Here is a 23,714-nt window from a genome sequence, read left to right as displayed (position 1 = left end):
AACTGTTCAAAGAATTTAATGTATAATTTCATGACTAAAACAGTACAGAATACCCATGAAGATACAGAATATTTCATGCAATTTGTACACAACATCCTGAATAAAGGATTAGCAATTATTCCAAGTTTGGCTTAATTTAAGTGATTTATTGCCAATCTCTAGGTGCACTGGATAATGGTGGCCTGCCTTCTTGAACTGCTGCATGTAGCACCATGTGTTGAGGTTAGCCACAGCCAAGATCAAAGTATTAGAGGCCTGATCAAGGAATGTAGGTTTCTGTCCTTAAGACATTAGTGAACCATTTAAAAAAAAACTCAGTCTGATATCTTTGCACTCACGTTTACTGGAGGTCTTTTAAAATAAAAAGCTAAATTCAGATTCTCTACAACTATTATGGTGCGATTATTAGCCCAAGCTTCAAGATTACCAATTCAGTTACATAACTGCTACATTACTGTAACGATTACTGAATGTATAAGTAAATTAAGGGAGTATTAACATTTTCTTCCATAAAATTAAACAAAGAACATTTAAATAACTTGGTAAGAGGCCAATTAGGTAATTTCTAAACAGCATGTACGAATGTATACTCCACATCCATCATCACACATTATTTCAAACTTTTAATCCATGAGAGAATCCACTTTACAAACAGTTTAGCTGCCTCAGTGAAAAGGAAAATTGAAAACATTCACCAAGGTGTTTATTTTTAACCAAAAAAAAACTAATAGAATTAAAGCTTACCTATGTTAATTGAAGGGATTTAGAAATGTTAAGTTTGGCAATTGCATTTCTCTAGTTGTGTGTCGATACTGTTCACATAAATTGGTGGCATATCATAAAAGAGGTGTAGGCAACGGACATTTCTCAACCAGGATTTTGGATGAGGTGATCATATTTATTAGCTTGGTTAAAGTACAATATAGAATCCCTATAATACTGATGCTGCAATTTGTTCATAACTCAAGAAGAGTCCTCCATCACCTTGCATTCTAATTTGGTACGGAGCATTGGTCTTTACTACAGGAAAAGCAGAAATGTGGGCTTAACTTTCAGCACTGTGATCCTGGATATACAAAATCAGACATGGTTCCAACACATCTTTAGAATGCTTCTTTAAACAATTAGGAAGAACAACAAAAGACTGGAAGTATTATGGTACATCACATTACAGCGGTATTGACTTAACTATTTTAAACACCAAAGCCAGACAATTATATGGATTAGTCTTATGACAGGTAGTTTGAACCAAGTCTTAGGCAAAAAAAAGCTTTTGACTCTTCAATATTTTTCTCCCTCCTACTCACCCTGACCCTAATTCAAAGGCATTCTGCTGAATTGTAGTTGCCAGATAGGGTGGAGCTACAAATCTAATGACTATCCCATAGGAAGTCGGAAGAGTAGCGCAACTCCCAGACTGGGCAGAATGTCAATCATGCCCCTTGCCATTGCCTAGAGTAAAGTGGAAACTTAGCTTCTGTTTTAATGTGCAGCCAAAGACATGGAACTTGTGTACAAACAAAACTTCAGCAAAAATGTTCACTTCCAAAGTTGCAGCAATACGGAAGATAGGCATCTACTGAGAATTTGAAATCAGTACAGCTCCACCTCCTCATTCTGCTATTGCAAATTAAAATAAAAATTAAAACCAAGTTTAAACTCTGATAAAGGGATCCTTGTAAAATTAAAAAGGCGTGATCAATTAAAACATTTATTTAAAAAGGAGTTTCTCTCCTGCCCCCAATTAGCAAGTCTAAAATCTGGGTAAACATTAATAGTAGCTGTAATGATGCATTATTACCCTGACATATAACTATATCATAAACAAACAGCATGTTCTGGACAAATTTTTAAAAATTGTATCAACATTTTGCACATTTTTCAAGTTCTGGTTCTTATACTCAAACATTGTCACACAACCAGGGACTTCACATCAAGGACGAAGCGTACAGTTAGTACAACCCAAACGTCACAATCTCATCAGCAGTGGCATCATGATAATTCAAAGAGAGTCTGGCTAGTTTGCTCCATCCCATCATGCATTAGTGAAGGTAAGCAGACAATCCTCTTCTGTCTTCCATATACATATGAGCTTTGATGAAAATAATCCCTGGGAAAATTTTTTTGACTAGCAGCTAGAGGATACAATGGTCATGACAGTGCAGAGAAAAGGTGAAAGTTCTACAAAAAGGCACTAGGGTTTGCTCGAGGGTCTTTCTGGTTCCTAAAACGCATTGCTAGCCAAACTCCAAGGATCTGGGGTTGGGGGAACAAAGAAGGAACATTAGTGTACTGATATCTTCCACCTACCTTTCATTCTTGCTGACTGGCATGTTAAATCAAAACACAAATAATACACTGAATATTGATGTCAGAAGACAATATTGGAGAAAGCATACACAAAGAACAATTAACAACCAACAGCAATTATTTCACAGTAAACAGATTACTGGGTTCAGATCATATCAAAGTTTAAACACCAATCAATCACCCACAGCTTGAAAATGAGAAGTTAGAGAACCTATAATTCAGTTATTTTTGCAAATTTCAAGGGGCTGCTTTGATCATTAACAGTTCTCTATGGAGAAACGGACCTTGTGGATGTGGTTTTGCTGGCTGAGCAGAAAGTTAGTTTCCAGACATTCCGTTACCATACTAGGTCACATCTTCAGTAAGCCTCTGAATGAAGCACTGATGTGAGGCCCACTTTCTATTTATACATTTGAGTTTCTTTGGATTGGTGATGTCATTTCTTTCAGCATTCCAACCAGAACTCTATCAACAAACACATTAACTTGGATCCCATTTACCACCCCCTGAGAGAAAAAAAACAGGAAATGACATCACCATAGGAAATGATGTCACCACCTCAAGGAAACTCAAACATAAATGGAAAGCAGGCAACACTACCAGTGCTTCATTCGGAGGCTCACAGAAGATGTTACTAGTATGGTGACAAAACATCTGAAAGTGAACCTTCCAGCTCAATGAGCAAACCTACATCCAGAACCTCAATTGGAGCTACAAATCTTCTCAAAACTTGCAAACTGACCTTCAAGCCACACCTCACTGGTAATGACCAAGGGATTTAAAATGGTGAATAAATCAAATTTATTATGAAATTGCAGTCTATTACCAAGGATACTAAATTGGTAAATGTTTTATTTTGCAATACCTATAGGCCCTCAAGACTCCCCTCATTGTAAATTTCCCACAGCTTTGTTCAAAGTTAGGTTGACATTTGGAGCTTCATTTCCCATGATGAAGAATCCTCTCCTTTGTGCTGGAAGCCAGCATGCTGTGAAAACAGCAAGATTGTGACATTCGAGGGAACAGAAAGTTCTAAGACTTGTGCAGCAGCACATTCAGTTCTGCCCCTTGATAGGGATGGGGCTTATTGCAAAATTTCAGAAGGTTACTCAGAAAGGTTCAGGGTCACTGAAAAGTAGTTCCGAGGCCATAGAGAGAGAGAGAGAGAGAGACAGACAGACATACAGGTTCATTCAATCCATTTTAGGAGTGCTGATTTTTAGCCATACTGCAGGGAAAGCAAGAGTAGTTGGATGGCTCTGGGCTTATGTCGCAGGATTCTATCCTTGAACATTGTTCTGGATTGAAATCAACCTGGAACTTAACTGGTACCATTGTGGTTACTTCGTGCACTTCTCAGTTACCCCAGCACACAGCACTCACATCTGACTTCAATGCATTGAACTATCAGAACATTGCAGGTGTTCCACCTGTCTGGCCTTGTCCAATCCATTTCCTGCATGTTTGGCCTCACCCCTTCTCTTCCTTCCCACAACAATGGGGACCCCTTGGTCCTCAATATCGACCCCTTGGTCCTCAATATCCACCCTGCTGGCCCCTGCATCCAAAGGATCATAAGCTGCCACCTCCAATGGGACGACACATATTCTGTTCCCCTCCATTGTCAGCATTCTGCAGGGATTCCACTGGGATTCCACATTTCTGAGGAAGGGTCACTCAACCCGAAATGTTAACTTTGATTTCTCTCCACAAATGCTGCCAGACCCACTGAGTTTTTCCAGCAATTTCTATTTTTGTTTCCACAGGGGTGGCCAGGTGGCCCAGTGATTAGCACTGCTGTCTCACAGCGCCAGGAACCTGGGTTTGATTCCAGCCGTGGGCGACTATCTGTGTGGAGTTTGCACATTCTCCCCTATCTGCGTGGGTTTCCACCGGGTGCTCCGGTTTCCTCCCACAGTCCAAAGATGTGCAGGTTAGGTGAATTGGCCATGCTAAGTTTTCCCGTAGTGTTCAGGGATGTGTAGGCTAGCTGCATTGGTCAGGGGTAAATATAGGATAATAGGATAGGGAATGGGTCTGGGTGGGTTACTCGTCAGAGGGTGAGTGTGAACTTGTTGGGCCAAAGGGCCTGTTACCACACTGTAGGGATTCTATGATTCTATGAGGGAACATTCCCTCCAGGGTACCCAGGTCCACTCCTCCTCCACTCCCAACACTTCCCCACTTTCCCATACAATCACAGAAGGTGTAACAGTTGCCTGCTTACCACCTCCCTCCTCACTATCCAAGGCCCCACACACACCTTCCAGGTAAAGTAACGATTTACCTGCATTTCACTCAATCTATTCTACTGTATTCCTCGTTCCCAATGCAGACTTCTCTACATGGGGGAGACAAAACACAGACTGGGTGACTGCTTTGCGGAACACCTATGTTCTGTCCTTAAAAATGACCCCCAGCTTTCCGTTGCCTGCCACTTCAACATGCCACCAACACATTTCTGTGTTGAACCTGTTGCACTATTCCAGCGAGGTTCAGCACAAGCTAGAAGATCAGTATCTCATCTCCCACTTGAGGACCCTGCAGCCTTCAGGACTCAATATCAAATTTAATAATGGTAGAGTCTGAACACCTCCTTCCACGTCCTTTGATGAACATGTTTGCCATGTCAGTTTCAGCATGCTGAAGGTGATTGCCCAGGATTCTCAAACTTAAACATTGCATTGTAGTTTTTTCAATTCACTTGTTGGGTGTGGGTATAGTTGGCTGGCCAGCATTTATTGCCTTTTCTAAGTTGCCCTTGAGAAAGTAGTGATGAGCTGCCTTATTGAACTGCTGTAGTCCATGTGTTGCAGGTAGATCCACAATGCCCTTTGGGAGGGAATTCCAGCATTTTGACCCAGTGACAGTGAAGGAAAGCCAATATATTTCCCAAAATACCAGAGAACTGCAGATGGTGGAAATCAGAAACAAAAACAGAAATTCCTGGAAAAACTCAACAGATCTGGCAGCATACATGGAAAGAAAGCAGAATTAACATTCTGGATCCAGTGTAACCTCTTCAGAACCATTCTGAGTGACAGTCACTGGACCTGAAATGTTAACTCTGCTTTCTCTTCACAATATATTTCCAAGTCAGGATGGTCAGGTGAACTTGCAGGCAGTGGTGTTCCCATGTATCTACGCACTTGTCCTTCCAGATGGAAGTGGTTGTTGTTTTGGAAGGTGCTATCTGAGGATCTTTGGTGAATTTCTGCAGTACATCTTGTGGAAAGACACACTGCTGGCACTGAACATCAGTGGTGGAGGGAATGGATGAGTGTGGATGTGGTGCCAATCAAGTGGGCTGCTTTGTCCTGAATGGTGTCAAGCTTTCTTGAGTGTTGTTGGAGCTGCACTCAACCAGGCAAGTGGGAAGTATTCCATGACACTCCTCACTTGTGTCTTGTTGATGGAGGACATGCTTTGAGGAGTAAGGAGGTGAGTTACTCCCTGCTGTGTTTCGAGCTTCTGACTTGCTCTTGTAGCCACTGTGTTTATGTGGCAGGTCCAGTTGATGCATCTGTTCACAACAGTATCAGTAAGAGTGACCACTGCACAGTCCTTATGGAGATGAAGTCCCGCCTTCACATTGAGGATAATCTCCATCGTGTTGTGTGGCACTATCAGATCGAGCAACAGATCTAGCAACTCAAGACTGGGCATCCATGAGGCGCTGTAGACGATCAACAACGGCAGAATAGTACTCCAACACAATCTGCAACCTCATGGCCCCCCACATCCCCTATTCAACAAATACCATCAAACCAGGGGATCAACCCTGGTTCAATGGAGAGTACAGGAGGGCATGCCAGGAGCAGCACCAGGCATAAGTAAAAATGAGGTACCAAGCTGGTGAAGCTACCAAACAGGACTACTTGCATGCCAAACAGCATAAGCAGCCAGTGATAGACAGAGCTAAGCAGTTCCACAACCAGTGGATCAGATCTAAGCTCTGCAGTCTTGCCACATCCGATCATGAATAGTGGTGGAGGAGAGATCGTGGAGGAAGAGGCTCCCCAAATATCCCTGTCCTCAATGATGGAAAGGCCCAACATATCAATGCAAAAGATAAGGGTGAAGCATTTGCAGCAATCTTCAACCAGAAGTACTGAATGGATGATCCATCTCTGCCACCTCCAGTGGTCCCCAGCATCACAGGTTCCAGTTTTCAGCCAAATTCAATGCACTACAAGTGATATCAAGAAATGGGTGGATGCACTGGATACGGCAAAGACTATGGGCCCTGATAACATTCTGGCAACAGTACTGAAGACTTATGCTCCAGAACTTGCTGCTCCTCTGACCAAGCTGTTCCAGTACAGTTATAGCACTGGCATCTACCCAACAATGTGGAAAATTGCCCAGGTATGTCCCAGACACAAAAAGCAGGCAAATCCAACCTGGTGAAATACCACTCCAGCAGTCTACTCTCAATCATCAGTAAGGTGATGGAAGGTATCATAAACTGTACTATCAAGCAGCACCTGGTGAGTGCTGCCCAGTTTGGGTTCTGCCAGGGCCACTCAGCTCCTGACATCATGACAGCTTTGGTTCAAACTTGGATAAAAGCACTGAATTTCAGAGGTGACATGGGAGAGACTGTTCTTGACATAAAGGCTGCATTTGACTGAGTGTGGCATCAAGGGGCCTGAGAAAAACTGGAATGATTGTGAATCAGGGGGCAAGCTCTCCACTGGTTGAAGTTATACCTGGCACTTCGTAATATGGTTGTGGTTGTTGAAGCTCAGTCATATCAGCTCCAGAACATCTCTGCAGCAGTCCCTCGGGGATATGTCCTATGCCCAACCATCTTCAGCTGCTTCATCAATGACCTTCCCTCCATGACAAAGTCGGAAGTGGGGATGATTGCACAATGTTCAGCACCATTCATGACTCCTCAAAAACTGAAGCAGTTCATATCCAAATGCAACAAGATCTGGACAATATCCAGGCTTGGGCTGACAAATGACAAGTAACAATTGCACCACACAAATGCCAGCCAATGACCATCTCCAATAAGAGACAATCTAATCACTGCCCCTTGACATTCAGTGATGTTACCATCACTGAATCCCCCACTATCAACATTCTGGGGGTTACTATTGATCAGAAACTCAACTTACCATATAAATACAATGGCTACAAGATAAGTATTTTATTTTGCTTGCTGAGCTGGAAGGTTTGTTTTCAGACATTTCATCACCATACTGGGTAACATCATCAGTGAGAGTCTCCAGTGAAGCGCTGGTGGTATGTCCTGCCTTTCTATTTATAGGTCTTGGTTTCTTAAGGTGGGTGATGTCATTTCTGGTTCTTTTTTTGAAGGGAAGGTAGATAGGATCTAAGTCGATGTGTTTATTGATGGAGTTCTGGGGTCAGAATGCCATGCCCCTAAGAATTCTCATTGTCTTTGTTTTGCCTGTCCTAGGATGTGTGTGTTATCCCAGTCAAAGTAATGCCCTTCTTTGTCCATATGTATAGAAACAAGTGATAGTGGGTAGTGTCTTTTGGTGGCCAGTTGGTGTTCATGTATCCTGTGGCAAGTTTCCTGCTAGTTTGTCCAATGTAGTGTTTTTTTACAGTTCTTGTAATGGTATCTTGTAAATGACTTTAGTTTTGCTGGTACTATCTAATGGATCCTTTAGGTTCATTAGTCGCTGTTTAAGTGTGTTGGTAGGTTTGTGGGCTACCATGATGCCAAGGGATCTGAGTAGGAAGTCATTTCTGATATGTCTTTGATGGCTACAAGAGTTAAGTCACTCAGCCTCTTCTTGGGCAGTTTTAACTGCCACACTCACGCTCCATTACAGAAGGCAAACACAGTCTACATGTCAGTTAAACAAATTCATACCTTGGTTTGCCAGGTTCCAAAGTCCTGTCTGAGGATGCTGCAGAGGAATTCATCCATTGGAACCCCTCATTAGCAAATATTCTTCAAATAAATCAATAAATCTAAGTGGCATTAGCAAATGTTGATGGTCGATGCAGTTCATTAAGTTTGACTCATCATATATCGGGGGCCCTAGCTGATATTTGTGCATCATCATTAGCCACAGTTGAAATCCCGGAAGACTGGAGGGTAGCGAATGTTGTGCCATTATTCAAGAAAGGCTGCAAAGAAAAGCCTGGGAACTATAGACCAGTAAGCCTAACATCTGTAGTAGATAAGTTACTTGAGAAGATTCAGAAGGATAAGATATACATGCATTTGAAAAGCCAAGGTTTGATTAGGAACAATCAGCATGGCTTTGTGCATGGGAGAATATGCCTCATAAGTTTATTAAAGTTCTTTGATGAAGTGACCAGGAAGGTTGATGAGGGCAGGGCAGTAGTCTATATGGATTGCAGTAAGGCCTTTGATAAGGTTCCACATGGTAGGCTGCTTTGGAAGGTTAGATCTCATGGAATCCAAGGTGAGCTGGCAAATTAGATACAAAATTAGCTTGATGGTAGGAAGCAGAGGGTAATAGTGGAAGGATGTTTGTTGGACTGGAGGCCTGTGACTAGTGGAGTGCCTCAGGGATCATTGCTGGGCCCATTGCTATTTGTTATCTATATCAACGATTTGGATGAGAACATACAAGGCATGATTAGTGAGTTTCCTGATGACACTAAATCAGGCGGTATCATGGATAGTGAGGAAGGTTATCAGAAATTGCAGCAGGACCTTGATCAGCTGCGGAAGCAGGCCAGGAAATGGCAATTGAAGTTTAATATGGATAAGTGAGAGGTGTTGCGTTTGGGAAAGTCAAATAAAGGTAGGAGTTTCATGGTGAATGGTAGGGCCTTTTGGAATGTAATGGAACAAAGGGATTTTGGAGTTCAAGCTTACAGTTTTCTGAAAGTAGAGTCACAGACAGACAGGGCATTGAGTATAGAAGCTGGAAAGTTATGTTGCAATTATACAGGAAGTTGGTGAGGCCGCACTTGGAGTATTGTGTTCAGTTTTGGTCACCTTGTTGTAGGAAGGATGTTATTAAACTGGAAAGAGTGCAGAAGAAATTTACAAGGATGTTGCCTGGACTCAATGGTCTGAGTTATAGGGAGAAGTTGGACAAGCGAGGACTTTTTTCTTTAGAGCGTAGGAGACTGAGGGGGTACCTTATAGAGGTGTATAAGATTATGAGAGGCATGTATAGGGTGAATGCACTCAGTCTTTTTCCCAGGGTTGGGGAATGGAGGACTAGAGGGCATCAGTTTAAGGTTAGAGGGGATTTAATAAAAGGGAACCTGAGAGGCAACGTTTTTACACAGAGGGTGGTACACATATGGAATGAACTGCCAGCAGAAGTGGTTGAGGCGGGTACATAACATTTAGAAGGCATTTGGACAAATACATGGATGGGAAAGGATTGGAAGGAGATGGGCCAAGTGCAGGGAAATGGAGTTACTGTGGGTGGACATTTGGTCCGCATAGACCAGTTTGGGCTAAAGGGCCTGTCTCAATGCTGCAGCACCTATGTCTCTGTGACTCTATGACATCATTCTTTCCCTGCAAAGTTCTACAGTCAGCCTGATTAAGGGCTTATGCCCGAAATGTTAATTCTCCTGCTCCTCGGATGCTGCCTGACCTGCTGTGCTTTTCCAGCACCACATTCTCAACTCTGATCTCCAGCATCTGCAGTGTTCATTTTCTCCTAGTCAGCCCTATAGACCTCTACTTACTAATCTGTACTTCAGTTCTCCCCAAATGTTTTCCCTCATATCAAGGACTGACAATTGTCATGGCTCTTTGGTAAAACCTGAGAAGTGCGAGGAGAAAACCGAGCAAAGCAGAGGTGTGGTAGAGAAGACCGGTGAGAGTGGGGTAAAAAGGGGGTGCTAGCCATTGTGATCGCAAAATCTCAACTCACAAACTCACCTTGGAGTCCCAATGCCCAGTTTGAGAAGTCTTGCCATATTTTGTGAAGCATTTGGAAAGTAATTTTGTTTGCTATTGGGTATCCTATGAAGTATTAATGCCGGTGCCATGGAATGTAATCTTCTATTTTTACGCATTATGTAAATGTTTCCTTGTGCTGTCAGCCTGTAATTTTCATTGGGTCATTACCCTATGATTAAATTCAGATATGATTAGCATCATCTCTGGTACATCCATGTACAATGCAGGTTTTTACTTTTCCATGGTTTCTGTACTTTTTGAAAATTCTAGATATTTTTAGCCTTCTGTATTTATGACTGGTTGTATATTTCCTGAAGAGATGAATATCAAACTAATTCCTTGCATGCATAGTGACGGAGGGGAGAAATTAAAACTTGTATTTCTATCATGCCTTTCGTTATCTCAGAATATCTCAAAACATTTTGCAGCCAATGAAGTACTTTTGAAGTGTGATATTATAATGTAGGAAACACGGCAGTGAGGTAATGTAGGAAACACCACAGGAAATGTCATCACCAACCCAAGGAACCTAAACACATAAATAGAAAGCAGGCCATACCACCAGCGCTTCATCTAAAGGCTCACTGATGATGTTAGGAGAAAGTGAGGTTTGCAGATGCTGGAGATCAGAGTCAAGAGTGTGTTGTTGGAAAAGCACAGCAGGTCAGGCAGCATCCGAGGAACAGGAGAATCAACATTTTGGGCCAGAGCTCTTCATCAGGAATGGATTCCTGATGCAGCATTGCTCAGGATACCAGGAAGAACAGTTCTCCATTTCAAACAAGATCTTTTATATGACTGGCAGAAGGCAAATAGGGCCTTTGTTTAATATCTTATCTGACAGATAGCACTTTTGACAGTGCAGCACTCCTTCAGTACTGCATTACGCCAAAGTTTAGATGATATGTTTATGTCACTGGAGTGGAATCTGAATCCACCATCTTCTGACTCAGAGGCAGAAGTGCTACTTATGCAGTCACAGCTGACATAAAAGATGTTCTTTGGCTTATTTGAATAATTATTGATGGTATCCTATGTGGTCATGTGATTCCCCCAATGCTAACTAACTTCTGCTGTCAGAATAGTTCTAAACGAGATGGAACCAAAAAAGAGAAAATGCTGGAAAAGATACAATAAAATTACAGAGCAGAATGAAAACAGAGGGGTCGAGATGGGATAATCATCTGAAGTTGTTGAATTCAATGTTGAGACCGGCAGGCTGTAACGTGCCTAGTCGGAAGATGAGATGCTGTTCCTCCAGTTTGCGTTGAGCTTCACTGGAACATTGCAGCAGGCCAAGGACAGACATGTGGGCATGGGAGCAGGATTGTGTGTTGAAGTGGCAAGCCACGGGAAGGTTCAGGACCTGATTGCGTACAGACCGAAGGTCCTCAGCAAAGCGATCACCCAGTCAGCGTTCTGACAGAAATGACAAAGTAGTTAAGGGTTGGAGTCAAAGTGGGAAGGTGATCGATTGTGTTGGAGGAAAGCTTGGAAGGAGCCAGTAAGCATTAATACTTCAGTTAAGCAGAATGTGGGAGCTGAAAAACACTCAGTAATATTTGCTTCATAAAACTGGAGTGGAGCTTTGGAAAAGTCCCAGGTGTAGTAATTATAAACGAGGTCAGCCAGATGAACCTCAGAATAAGTTCCCTGATTGGACCAGATTAACAGCCCCGATCAGGGAGCCCTGGCTGACATAACAGGAGTATCAGACATTCTGTTCACTCAGAGCTGGCTCTGAGGGAGCTGGATCCGTGCAGAGGACTCTCCATGCATAAATGAAGGGTCACTTGGTGACAGGATACTGGCCTATGGGGAGTTATTTCACCACGGACTTTGTAAAGTTACTGGTCAGTGAAGAGCTGGAGTTATGATCATGAATGAGCACTGGAGTGTAGTTTGAGTTCAGGGGCATAAAACTTAGGAAAGAAACGTGATCAATTAGAACAGGGGCAACCATTGAAACAGACAATTATGGAACAGCTCAAGAGGGAGTTAAGACAGGATCAATGAAGAATTGTAATTGCTTGAAATTTAATGAGATTTGATATCCCACAGTGCCATTAATATCCGGAGGGGAATTACTGAGAAATCTGTGGTAACTGTTATGATTGCATTTGCTATTTGATGTATGCTATGGGGTGCGATCACTGTATATTATTCAATGTTTACCATATGTTAATTCTTCTAATTGAGAAAGTTATACATGTAATAATTTCTTGTACTACTGTTCTAACTTGTAGTTTATTCAAAACAGTGGAATCTTGTGGCTTTATTCTCTTAGCCAGTCCACTGGATTTCACCTTTTGCCAAATTTAAAATAAGACATTATTGGTCCATAATCAGATCATAGCATAATTTGGTAATCTGGTGTAAGGTCAAAATAACATACTTAACACTGACCAGTTCCTAGGTCTGGGTCAGACACTGATCCTGTACTGATGCTATTTAATTTCAGGCTGTCACTGTCACTCAGGTTCAGGGCACCACTCAGCCCTTGCCGTTCCAATCTCTGGATGTAGGTTTGCTTGTTGAGCTGGAAGGTTCGTTTCCAGACATTTCATCACCCTACTAGGTAAAATCATCAGTCCAAAGAAACCCAAACATATAAATAGAAAGCAGAAATCATCAGCAGTGCTTCGCCTGGAGGTCTACTGAAGAGGTTACCTAGTAGGGTGACGAAACATCTGGAAATGAACCTTCCAGCTCAGCGAGCAAACCTACATCCAGAACCTCAACCTGAGCTACAAGTCTTCTCAAAACTCGCTAATTCCAATCTCTCTACCAGTCACCACCCTAACAATTACCCAGATTGCTTTTATTGTTTTGTGCACAGATTGAATACAATCAGAGGATGAGGGAGTCACTGCCTAAGCCAGCATTTATTACCCATCCGTAATTGCACAGTCAGTAGTTAAGAGTCTACCACATTGCAGTGGGTCTGGAGTCACATGTAGGCCAGACCAGGTAAGGACAGCAGTTTCCTTCCCTAAAGGACATTAATGAACCAGATGGATTTTTCTGACAAACAACAATGGATTTATGGTTATAATTTAGAATCACAGAATCCCTATAGTGTCAAAACAAGCCATTCAACCCAACAAGTCCATACTGACTCGTTAAAGAGCATCTCACCCAGACTCACCCCCTATCCCATCCCTGTAATCCTGCATTTCCTCATTGCTAGTCCACCTAGCCTGCACATTACAGGACACTGCAGGCAATTTAGCATGGCCAATCCACCTAACCTGCAAATCTTTGGACTGTGGGAGGAAACCAGAGCACCCAGAAAAAGCCCACGCAGACACAGGAAGAATGTCTATGTGGAGTTTGCACAGTTGCCAGAGACTGGAATTGAACCCGGGTCCCTGGCACTGAGCCACCAAATTCTTGACTGCAAATATTTATTGAATTCAAATTCCACCATCTGATATTGCTGGATTCAAATCTGGGTCTCCAGAACATTACCCGAGTTTTTGGATTAACAGTCCAGCGATAATACCACTAGGTCATTGTCTTCCCATGATCCTAGGTTTGGCCATATGACCAATTAGAAAACTTAGAAAGACCATATATTTTCCATTATACTTCTGATGCAAATATGCAAGGAGGATTTATTCATTAGAAACCTTTATTGATATCCCCACATCATAAAATAAGTGGAAAAATGCCAAAGAACTAGATTTTCAGAGTGTTGTCTATATATTTTAGAGAAATACTTGTGTAAAGAAATTTATTAAAGAAGAACCAGAATGTCCAAGGCAGGACTATTGCCTAGAGCAGGACTATGCAGCACCTGAGCGCTTTAGGATTTCACACCCAGAACAAAGAACTGCAATGGTTCAGTGGAATTGATGAGAAACCTTTTCTTAAAAAAAAAAGAAAATTATAGTTTCACAAGACATTTCAGAAGAAGCAAAACCAATGTTACTTTACAATAGAACAAACCTCACCTCAGTGAAGCTGAAGAAAAGCCCTACTCCACCCAGAATCCTTAGAGCCTGACCAGAATGTGTCAGCATGACATTCCCACAAGTTTTACAACCTTTTGGTTTGCAGTGCTGTCAAAAAAAAAACAGCATTTAAAGGAAAATTTGAAAATATTTTCACTAGACAAGGTAGGTTACACAGACACTCTTTAATAAAGCAACATCTATGTAGTAGTTAATTATTTTCTGAATGTTACATTTGTTCAGTAAAGTAACTAGAAGGGTTTCCTTTCAAAAATTAACCTTCTGCTTCAGTTCTATTTAGTATGCAAGAGCCTCACTGAGCAGCATTAGGGTAGAAAGTTACACAGAAAAGCACGTTCTAACTTTGGGAATATTTAATCATAGATCATATAATCAGAATACAGAAGAGGCCCTTTGGCCCACTGAATCCTCACCAACAAAGAAAAAGTTACTCTAAGTCTACATTAATCCCACTTTCCAGCATTTGGCCCAGTATTTGAAATGTCATAACATTTCAAAGCTATGATTTACATAATTTTTAAAGGTTAGAGTTTTCCCACCTCCCAAGCAGTGTATTCCAGATTCTCACCACTCACTGGGTGAAAAATATTTTCCTCAAATCCCCTCTAAACTTCCTGCCTTTCCCTTGTTACAGATCCTTCAACTAAGGAGAACATTTGCTTCAGGGAAATACCTACATTTATCCCACTGACCGGAAATCTGTGCCTAGGTCACCAATCCATTTTGTCACCAGGAATAGTTCCAAGGATCATTTCTCCTTTCTAAACATCCCACACTCCCACCCCCATCTCTCTCCTCTAATAGCACCATCAGAGTGAGTGAAAGTTAGTTCAAACCTGAACACATTGCCAAACTGTAATAATGAATTATTTGTTTCTACACAGCCAATTTCACAAATTCAAATGAATAAGACCCCAATATCATATTTCTGAGAACAAATAGATTGATGGGATGCATTAATATTCATTTCCTCGAAATTCTAAGCAGCAAGTATATACCATGCCTGATACTGAATATTACCCTTCAATGTTGTGCAGGAAACTCTTACTTTGCTGACAACATGATTTTGAATGTCATCAATAATCCAAGAAATATTACTCACTTCTTTACACAATAAATGATCAGTCAAGTAGGTGGCAATATTCTCTGTATCATTCATAAATCCACAGCAATTCAGCTGGTGTTCTAGATCTTGTCTGGTTGTATTTGACATTCCGTTCCAGGTCAACTTTAGCAGATGCTCCTAAACAAAAATCAATGTCACATAACATACTGATTTCTGATAAGTCACTTTTGAAGTTTACCATATGACCTTAAACGTAGCAGCATTCCAAGTAGGTGATGTGGATTTTCAGTGAGGTTACCTACAAAGTTTGGATTTTAGTTCAAGACCAACATGTTGGAGCAGTGATGCGAGTTCTTTTCCCAAAGCTCCTACAGCTCGTTATAGAAGTTCACTTCAGGGAGCATAAGAACTAGGAGCAGGTGTAGGCAATTCACCCCCAAGTCTGCTCTGGCATGTGTTGTTTTGACTATTTGCCTATTTTGACTGCTTAACCACTACTTAATTTTGAGTTCCATTTCTGATTGGAAAAATCAGGAGGAAAAAGCAAGATCCCAATCTGGGGGTGTAAGCCCATCAATCTAGGTTTGCACACCTATGCAGGACTGATGAAATACTATGCTGTTGGGAGGTATTAAATTTTGTTTTTATCTTCAATTTTTTGCATGGGATGTGGGTATCATTGCAATGGCCAACATTTGTAGGCATCCCTAACTGCGCTTCAACTGAGTGATTTGTTAGGCTATTTCTGAAGACCATTAAGAATCAGAGTCAGAGTTAATCACATTGTGGGTCTGGAGTCACATGGAGGCCAGACCAAGTGAGGACAGTAGACTTCATTCCTTAAGGAGGAAATCAGTAACCAGATGGGTTTTTATGACAATCAATGCTAATTTCATAGCACCATTACTAAGTTAAAAATCACAACACCAGGTTATAGTCCAACAGGTTTATTTGGAAGCACTAGCTTTTGGAGCTGCTTCTTCATCAGATGGTCACCACAACCACCAGATGAAGGAACAGCGCTCAAAGCTAGTGCTCACACTCCTGATTTGTGCCTTGAACAGGTTGTGAGGAGGCAGGTGAACCCCCACTCAGAATCCCAGCATCTACCCTGCTGTTGTAACCATGGTATGTGTGTGGCTGGTCCAGTTTAGTTTTTTGTCAATTGTAATCCTCTGTGCAGGAGTCCCTCAAGGTAGTGAACTAAACCCAACCACATTCAGTTACTTCAATGACATTCCCTCCATCATGAGGTCAGAAGTGTGAATTTTCGACGATTGCACCATGTTCAGTGTCATTTGTGCACCTTACTAACTGAAGCAATCCATGTTCAAATGCAGTATATGATATGAACAATAGCCAGCCATGGGCTAATAAATGGCAAATAACATTTGTATCATACAAGTGCCAAGCAATGACCACATCAAACCATTGTCCCTTGATATTTAATGGCATTACCATTGCTGAATCCCCTACTATCATCATCCTGAGAGTACCACTGACCAGAAATTGAAGTAGACAATCCATATAGTGGCTACAAGAGCAGGTCAGAGACTGGGAATTCTGTGATGTGTAACTAACCTCCTACCTCTCCAAAGCTTGTCCACCATCTCCAAGGCACAAGTCAGGAGTATAATGGAATACTCCCCATTTGCCCGGATGAGTACAGCTCCAACAACATTCAAGTAGGGCTTGTGCCCTACTTTATTAGCACCTCATCCAATACATGGTGGCAGCAGAGTGTACCATTCATAAGATGTACTGCAGTAACTCACCAAGGCTCTTCTGACAGCACCTTCCAAATCCACAACCTCTACTACTGAGAAAGACAAGGTAGCAGGTGGATGGGAACACTGCCATACACCAAGTTCCCCCTTCAAGCTACACACCATCTGGACTCAGGACTATATCATTGTCAATAGGTCGAAATCCTGGTTGTTCCTAGGATTTGCAGCAGTTCAAGGCAACTCACAACCACCTTCTCCAGGGAATTTAGCGATGTGAAATAAACCCTAGTTTATGCAGTGACACTGACATCCCAATGAAAAATTGCAACAGGCTAGGCCTTTTCAAAGAGAAATCACAAAGCATTGGTAGTGATACAGCCAAGGGTACCTGTTGACTTCGATTAAGAGCCAGGCATGAACAGGAGACTCCAAACTGAATTAAAAAGACCAGGAATAAAATAACCATGTACTGGAGTGAAAGCAAAGTCAAGGAAACAAGGTGGGAAAATTAATGAAAATAAAATTTACTGTAAAAATTGAGATGACAACATGCATTTTGTGAAGGTTTCTTTCTGATATTTCCTTCAGGAGGCACTTTCCATTTATGAAGTGAACTGAATACTTGCCTGTTGTTTTCACTTTGTCGCAAAATCAAGTATACTCAGGTCAGACAGAATATAGATTAACTGCAGGGCTTGAGCACTGGAGCTTTCACTACAGTGCTCCAGCATTGTACAGGCTGTTCTGCTGGAATGTGAATTTGCTGTAATGCAATTGACGAATTGGGGACACTTTCTAAAGTGCGGACTTTTAAAATGTGTGTTTGCTGTAATGTGATATCGCCAACACTAAGTACTGTTTCTAAAGTGTGATTTTTCTATAACATGGGCTTGCACAAAAATGCAGCCATCGCATTATAGAAGAACTACCTGTACTTTAAATCCAAACTGCTGGCTCCCCTCAACAACTGCAATACCACCACTGCAATCTGTTACAGACGGAAAATAGACTTTAACATGCAGTGACATGGTGACTGAAGTGTGCCAGGGTCTGAGCTCTTCCTTTAAAAGCAATTTAATATTTATTCATGCACTTCATTAAGTAAACTGGTCCCTTAACTATATTCCCAAAGGTACAGCTTTAGCAGCAGGTTTTAATGTAAATATATTAATATCTCTCGGGAAAGAATATTGCAGCAAACAAGCACACTTGAGTAATTTGGCAGCAAGCATGAAATCATCTGAAATTGTTTCAATCAATGCAGCTCACAATACTTTCCCCATACATTGGCTTGCAAGGTGGCCACATACAATGAATATTTCACTCATTTCTTGCACCATACCACCAAAATCCGAACAAAGCTAGGGGTGGCAGCCATACCATCAGTAGTACACTCTATCCCAGGGCATCTGTTTGATACTGAGAGAGTGCCTCTGACAAGGGCTTAAGAAACAACAGTTGCTTCCCAGTTTATTCATGCAGCACATGACTCACAAAAGCTGCTCCTGTCACGCAGCTCAGGATTACTGGTGTCAGAATAATCAGCCTGATTTTCAATTTGAATACAACCATGGTTCTTTTTGACACAAAGTGTAAAGCAAGAGTCAGTGCTAATCTTTTCAGTTATCCTTTAGATATTATCTCTGCATTTTACTTTTGCCACAGAAATGTACAGAATTAAGATCCTAATCACAGCCTAGGCCCTGCCTGTAAGTGGTGAGTACAGACTAGGCATCTCCACACGAGTCAGAAGCTAGGAGAAAGTGAGGACCGCAGATGTTGGAGATCAGAGTCGAGACAGTGTGGTGCTAGAAAAGCACAGCAGGTCAGACAGCATTCGAGGAGCAGGAGAATCGACGTTTTGGGCACAAGCCCTTCATCAGGATTTCTGCATCCAGCAGGATGCTGCCAGACCTGCTGTGCTTTTCCAGCACCACACTCGTGAGTCAGAGAAGCAACAAAGATCACTTTTACTAAGCTTCTTGCAGGCAGTTCACTGTGGCAAAGACCTAGGAGTAGGACATCAATTTATCTGGCTAAAAATGGAAGAATATCTTAAGAGTCATTCCCAATTTGTTTTTAAAACCAAAAAAATCAGCAAAAGGATACAAAGAACAGCATGACTTGATGGTGATTGACTGCTCCGATAAGTCCAACAACAGCAATGAGAAGCAGAAAGACCCCCACAGCAATGACTCCACCAATGATGTTTATACTGGAAACAATGCCGTAACTTTTGCCCCATGCTGCTACTCCGATAAGTAAGAGTCCAACAAGCTGGAAGAGAAAGGGGAATAAGTGTTATGTCCAAATAACATTGCAATTCACTGTATTCTGGAATGGCACTGACATGCTTAAAAAAAAAAGGAACAAGTGTCATAAGTCCTCAAGACTTCCCAAAACATTTTACAACTATGACAAGTTTTTGCAGTGCAGTCACTGGTTAGTCATCAGGCATCCACACCACACTTTTCAACAGGGGTCACTAGACTAAGAAAGAACTCACCAAACCAAGGCAAAGGCCAGTAATGGTGGCCGAAATGGGCTCTTATGGTGCAGTCCCTACCTTTGAGCCAGGAGGCCTGGGTTCAAAACCCATCTGCTCTCGGTGCAATAACATCCCTGAACAGTTTGATTAGAAATTATCAGTAATGGTACCCTAACCACCAACCCCAATCCAGCAGAGCAGAATCAGTCAATGAATCAGATTTTCTCCAGTCTACATGATCCATGATCTGACTTGACGCACCAATAGTGGTCTCTTGTATGTTCCATCCACTTTATCATTATGTACAGTCGATTTTCAGCCAAACCTGCTTATCCCTCTTGTACCTAGTACATCTCCTTGAGATGTTGGTGTTAAAGTACAGAACTTATAGAAATGCAAACCATTGTTGTATGACTGTGCAAAAGTACGATCCTTTGCTCCAGCCTCAATGTCAATTACACGGCTAAGCATTTGAAACACCCAAGATCACCATATTGCATAAATTGACCAGGCAAAGGCTAATGCCTTGAGTTATGAAACAGCATTCAAACCTAATCAGTGTTAAGAGTTGCTTTAATGTGTTAAGAAATCTCTTAAATGTAGTTATTTATTCGTAATTAGATCTTCCATTGTTTTCCGATTTGTTTATGCAAAATTGCTCTCCACATAAAATCTATGCCTATCCTATCTATATTTGTAACCACAGTCTCAGCTACGCTAGTCACAACTTCAGTGTATCACTTACAACTGCAAACTAAAGACAAACTTCCTCAGCCTGGGTCTCCATTCACCACAACAGTTTTGTCGCTGTTGATCTGCCTGTCTTTCATTGTCTCCTGGCCTTCAGATTTAAAATTCTCATCCTAGTGCTCCCTCATTTCTGTCAACTCCTCAAGGCCTACAGCTCCCCAGCATCACACTCTGTTCCTTTATTTGACTGTCATAATTACTCCCTCCTCTTTTCCATTGGTGGCTGTACCTTTAGCCATTGGGCCCCATAATCAGGAATTTCTTTCTCAAACTGCCTCTCCTCTTAAAAATACATCACTTTTACCAAGACTTTCTTCAGCCCTTCTGGAATCTCCATTCGGGTATTTTTGACAAATTACATTCCTGATGGTCTTAGGATGTTCTTTAAGCTTGGTGGGGCTATGAAAATGCAAGTAGTCATTACCATGACTCAGTTAAGTATATTTTAAGTGCGTGCTAAAAGTGTGGATGTTTGTTTCAGCTTTGATGCTATTTCAATGCAATAAGGCCACCAGAATGTTGGCATCCAGTTAGAAATTAAGGATCAGTCCAAGTCAAATGAATGAGGTCTGGGGGCATTCAAATATAGTGCCCATTATACATGTATTGCAGTGGTGATTCCATTATCAAACTGCTACAGTGTACATGTGAACATTTGTGAAGGTCAATGTAACTGTTTTGTGCCATGATAAGTCCTTTGCCTTCTTTAAGATTGCAACAGCCATGAGGATTTCCACATGGGTCCAAAACTTGTGTTTCAAAAAAAATGTACAAATCTTTGAATATAACCAAATTTCACAATTCAAAAGAATGACAAGATATACAGAACAGAAATTACTGACTTTCTTTTGTTGAGTCCTGCTAAGTCTTTTTCATGCAATTATACACCTGACTGCTTCCTCTTCACAGCAAGCAATCAGTTCCATTCTTTTACAGCTACCTCTTTGGAGAGGATGCAATCACAGACATAAGTTAAGTCAAAATGCTCAAGGTGACATTATACACCAAATGGCACCTCTTGAATCTTTCATTTAACAATGGAAATTTGAATAACCACCAGAGCTTATCCACAGCTGCAGAACTTTTGATTTTGAAATAATAACACATTGATCTTTTAATATAACTATTCACAACTCCAAACAGAAAGGAAGGGTATTTCCCTTACCAGGTCTTTCAACTTTCCAAGGGAAAAGCTGTGATATAACAAAACATCCATTAACATTATAGCAAAAATTTGAAGCAATGTTTGACCTAACCATGAATTGGTAGAGTGAGAGTACAATAATGGGTATAGGATTATCTGAACCAGAGTGCATCACAAGGCAATCATAGCATTGAAACTACATGTAAGAATAGAGCTCAGTTTACCAATTATTCTGACTGGTGTTAAACAAACTGTATAATGCCACACTCCAATCACCAGTCGGAAAGCTTAGTTCAACTTTGTTCATATTTTGCCGAACTATTAATGGTGCTATTAATAGTTACTGTTGATAAGCTATTTGATCACAGTATACATTATAGTTAAGACTGGCTACTTGGTGTCCACTTCTGACCTTTCAACAGGGGTAATAGCAATCAGCAAGTCCATTTTCCCTAACCCATGGGTACTAAGGCCAATTGCAGCATGCCTACCACTGCCTCAATTGAGCTGAGCCAACTCAGCACAGAGCAGGGACAGAACTGACAGCCTCACCTCAGTTAATTCCACACAAACTTGCTGAGCTGTCAAAACATGCCAGTTTCACAGTCTTCTTTAGGACAGTCCCTGGTCTTTGAACTATACAGGCTGTCAGCAGATAAAATATCAAACTACCTCATCAGGTTGAATCAAAGTTGTAAATCAAATGGATACAAAATCTACATTCTCCATAAACTGTATATACCCAATGCATCAATTTAGGGCAGCACGGTGGCTAGCACTGCTGCCTCACAGCACCAGAGACCCAGGTTCAATTCCTGCCTCAGGTGACTGTGTGTGGAGTTTGCACGTTCTCCCCGTGTCTTTGTGGGTTTCCTCTGGGTGCTCTGGTTTCCTTCCACAATCCAAAAAACGTGCAGGTTAGGTGATTGGACCATGCTAAATTGCCCGTAGTGTTAGGTAAATGGGTCTGGGTGGGTTGTGCTTCGGCAGGTTGGTGTGGACTTGTTGAGCCGAAGGGCCTGTTTTCACACTGTAAGCAATCTAATCAATCTAAGAAATATTACAACATAGAAGCACTAACCCATATGTTAGAAATTCCACCTTCTTTGTCGGTGCAACATCGAGGGCCAAAGGGCCTGTTCTGCACTGTAAAGTTTTATGTTCTAATTCAAATTGATTAAGCTACAACATTTATTGACTCCTTCACTACAACAATTACTACATTTTAAAAGTGCTTCATCAGCAGTAGTGTGCTCAGGCTGAGAAATACATGACATATGCATAAGGCATTAGAAAGAGAGGCTGTACACCAAGATCAGATCATATGCATTCTAGGATATTTAGGGAACAGTGAAAATTGCAAAGGTACTGGCTATGTCATCCAATTTTCCTTAGTTACTGCACTGATGCCAAATAAATGGAGAATTGTAAATGTTCAAAATAACATTCAGAAATAAATCCAGCAAAGATTTTTTATCCTCAGCACTGGGAAAACGTTTAGAAATAATAATCCAGGACACAATTAACATCCAATTAGACAAATGTGGATTAATCAATAAAAGGTTATACAGATGTGATCAGAGAAATTATTTCCATTGTTCTCTGGTTCTTGACCACCAACTGAAGGTGAAGACAAAGGAACCATAATTGACTAAAGGAAAAACAATTTACAGAGCTAGTGGTTAGAATTTGGAATTTACTACAAGCGTATGACAGAAGCAGTTCAATCGTAACTTTCAAAATGCAGCTGGATTATTTGAGTATATTTTTAAAAAAAAGGCTGCGAGAAAAAAGGTGAAGGAGTGGAAACGATTTGCTTGCCGAAAACCAGCAACCAAGATTAGCCAAACGGCCTCTCGCGCCGTAAACGTTCTCGGATCCGGTATTTCTTGTTGCTACATGTCACAGTTGGTGGAGGATGTTGTTGCGCATGCTCTGGATCCTTAGTCGGGATTGTTTGGTCCAAATGCTATCTCAGAAGCTTAAAGATCACACAAACTTCCAGCGACACAACGCGACCCCCTCCCCTCGTACCCGCTCCACTTACTATGTACACGACATTTAAAGCAATTAGCGCATTCTTGGAACAGGTGAAACCACCGCAAACCATTCTCACTGCCGCCTGTATATCTGCTAACTGCTTCTTTCTCTCAGCCACTTGCTAATATCTCTTAGGCCCCGATGCCACCGTCATTCGCGACGCAGTTTGAGTCCCACCTCTCGCAAATCATTGGTACTCGCTATAGTCCCGTGACAGTCACTCTAATGTTTCATTTGATTACTTGCCTGTCAGTCATCCGGACTACTAAAAACTACGCGTTTGTCTAACCTTTCGTAATGCTCGTTTACTGATTGGACAATTTCCAT

At 41.5% G+C, this 23,714-nt stretch overlaps 1 protein-coding gene across 2 annotated transcripts; it reads right to left on the bottom strand.

The window, feature by feature from the left end:
- On the bottom strand, positions 1-23,536 carry tspan31 (tetraspanin 31). 2 transcript variants are annotated; one of them, XM_087985514.1, is made up of 6 exons: positions 23,395-23,536; positions 19,075-19,242; positions 17,354-17,434; positions 15,275-15,415; positions 14,152-14,259; positions 1-2,256 (listed from the first exon to the last, which is right to left on the bottom strand). In XM_087985514.1, the coding sequence occupies exons 1-6, from the start codon at positions 23,455-23,457 to the stop codon at positions 2,182-2,184; spliced, it is 636 nt and encodes a 211-aa protein (XP_087841640.1). In that variant the 5' UTR covers positions 23,458-23,536; the 3' UTR covers positions 1-2,181. The 2 variants fall into 2 exon arrangements, with proteins under 2 accessions (XP_087841640.1, XP_087841641.1); XM_087985515.1 differs by having other exon boundaries at positions 2,191-2,326.
- Positions 23,537-23,714: the final 178 nt, after the last annotated feature.

This window comes from Chiloscyllium plagiosum, unplaced genomic scaffold, assembly GCF_037043375.1.
Source record: "Chiloscyllium plagiosum isolate Xiang-an unplaced genomic scaffold, Cpla_swu_hap1 HiC_scaffold_53X, whole genome shotgun sequence".
Classification (NCBI taxonomy): domain Eukaryota; kingdom Metazoa; phylum Chordata; class Chondrichthyes; order Orectolobiformes; family Hemiscylliidae; genus Chiloscyllium; species Chiloscyllium plagiosum.
The sequence above is the reverse complement of the archived record's forward strand: the minus strand, read 5'-3'. Positions and strand labels throughout refer to the sequence as shown.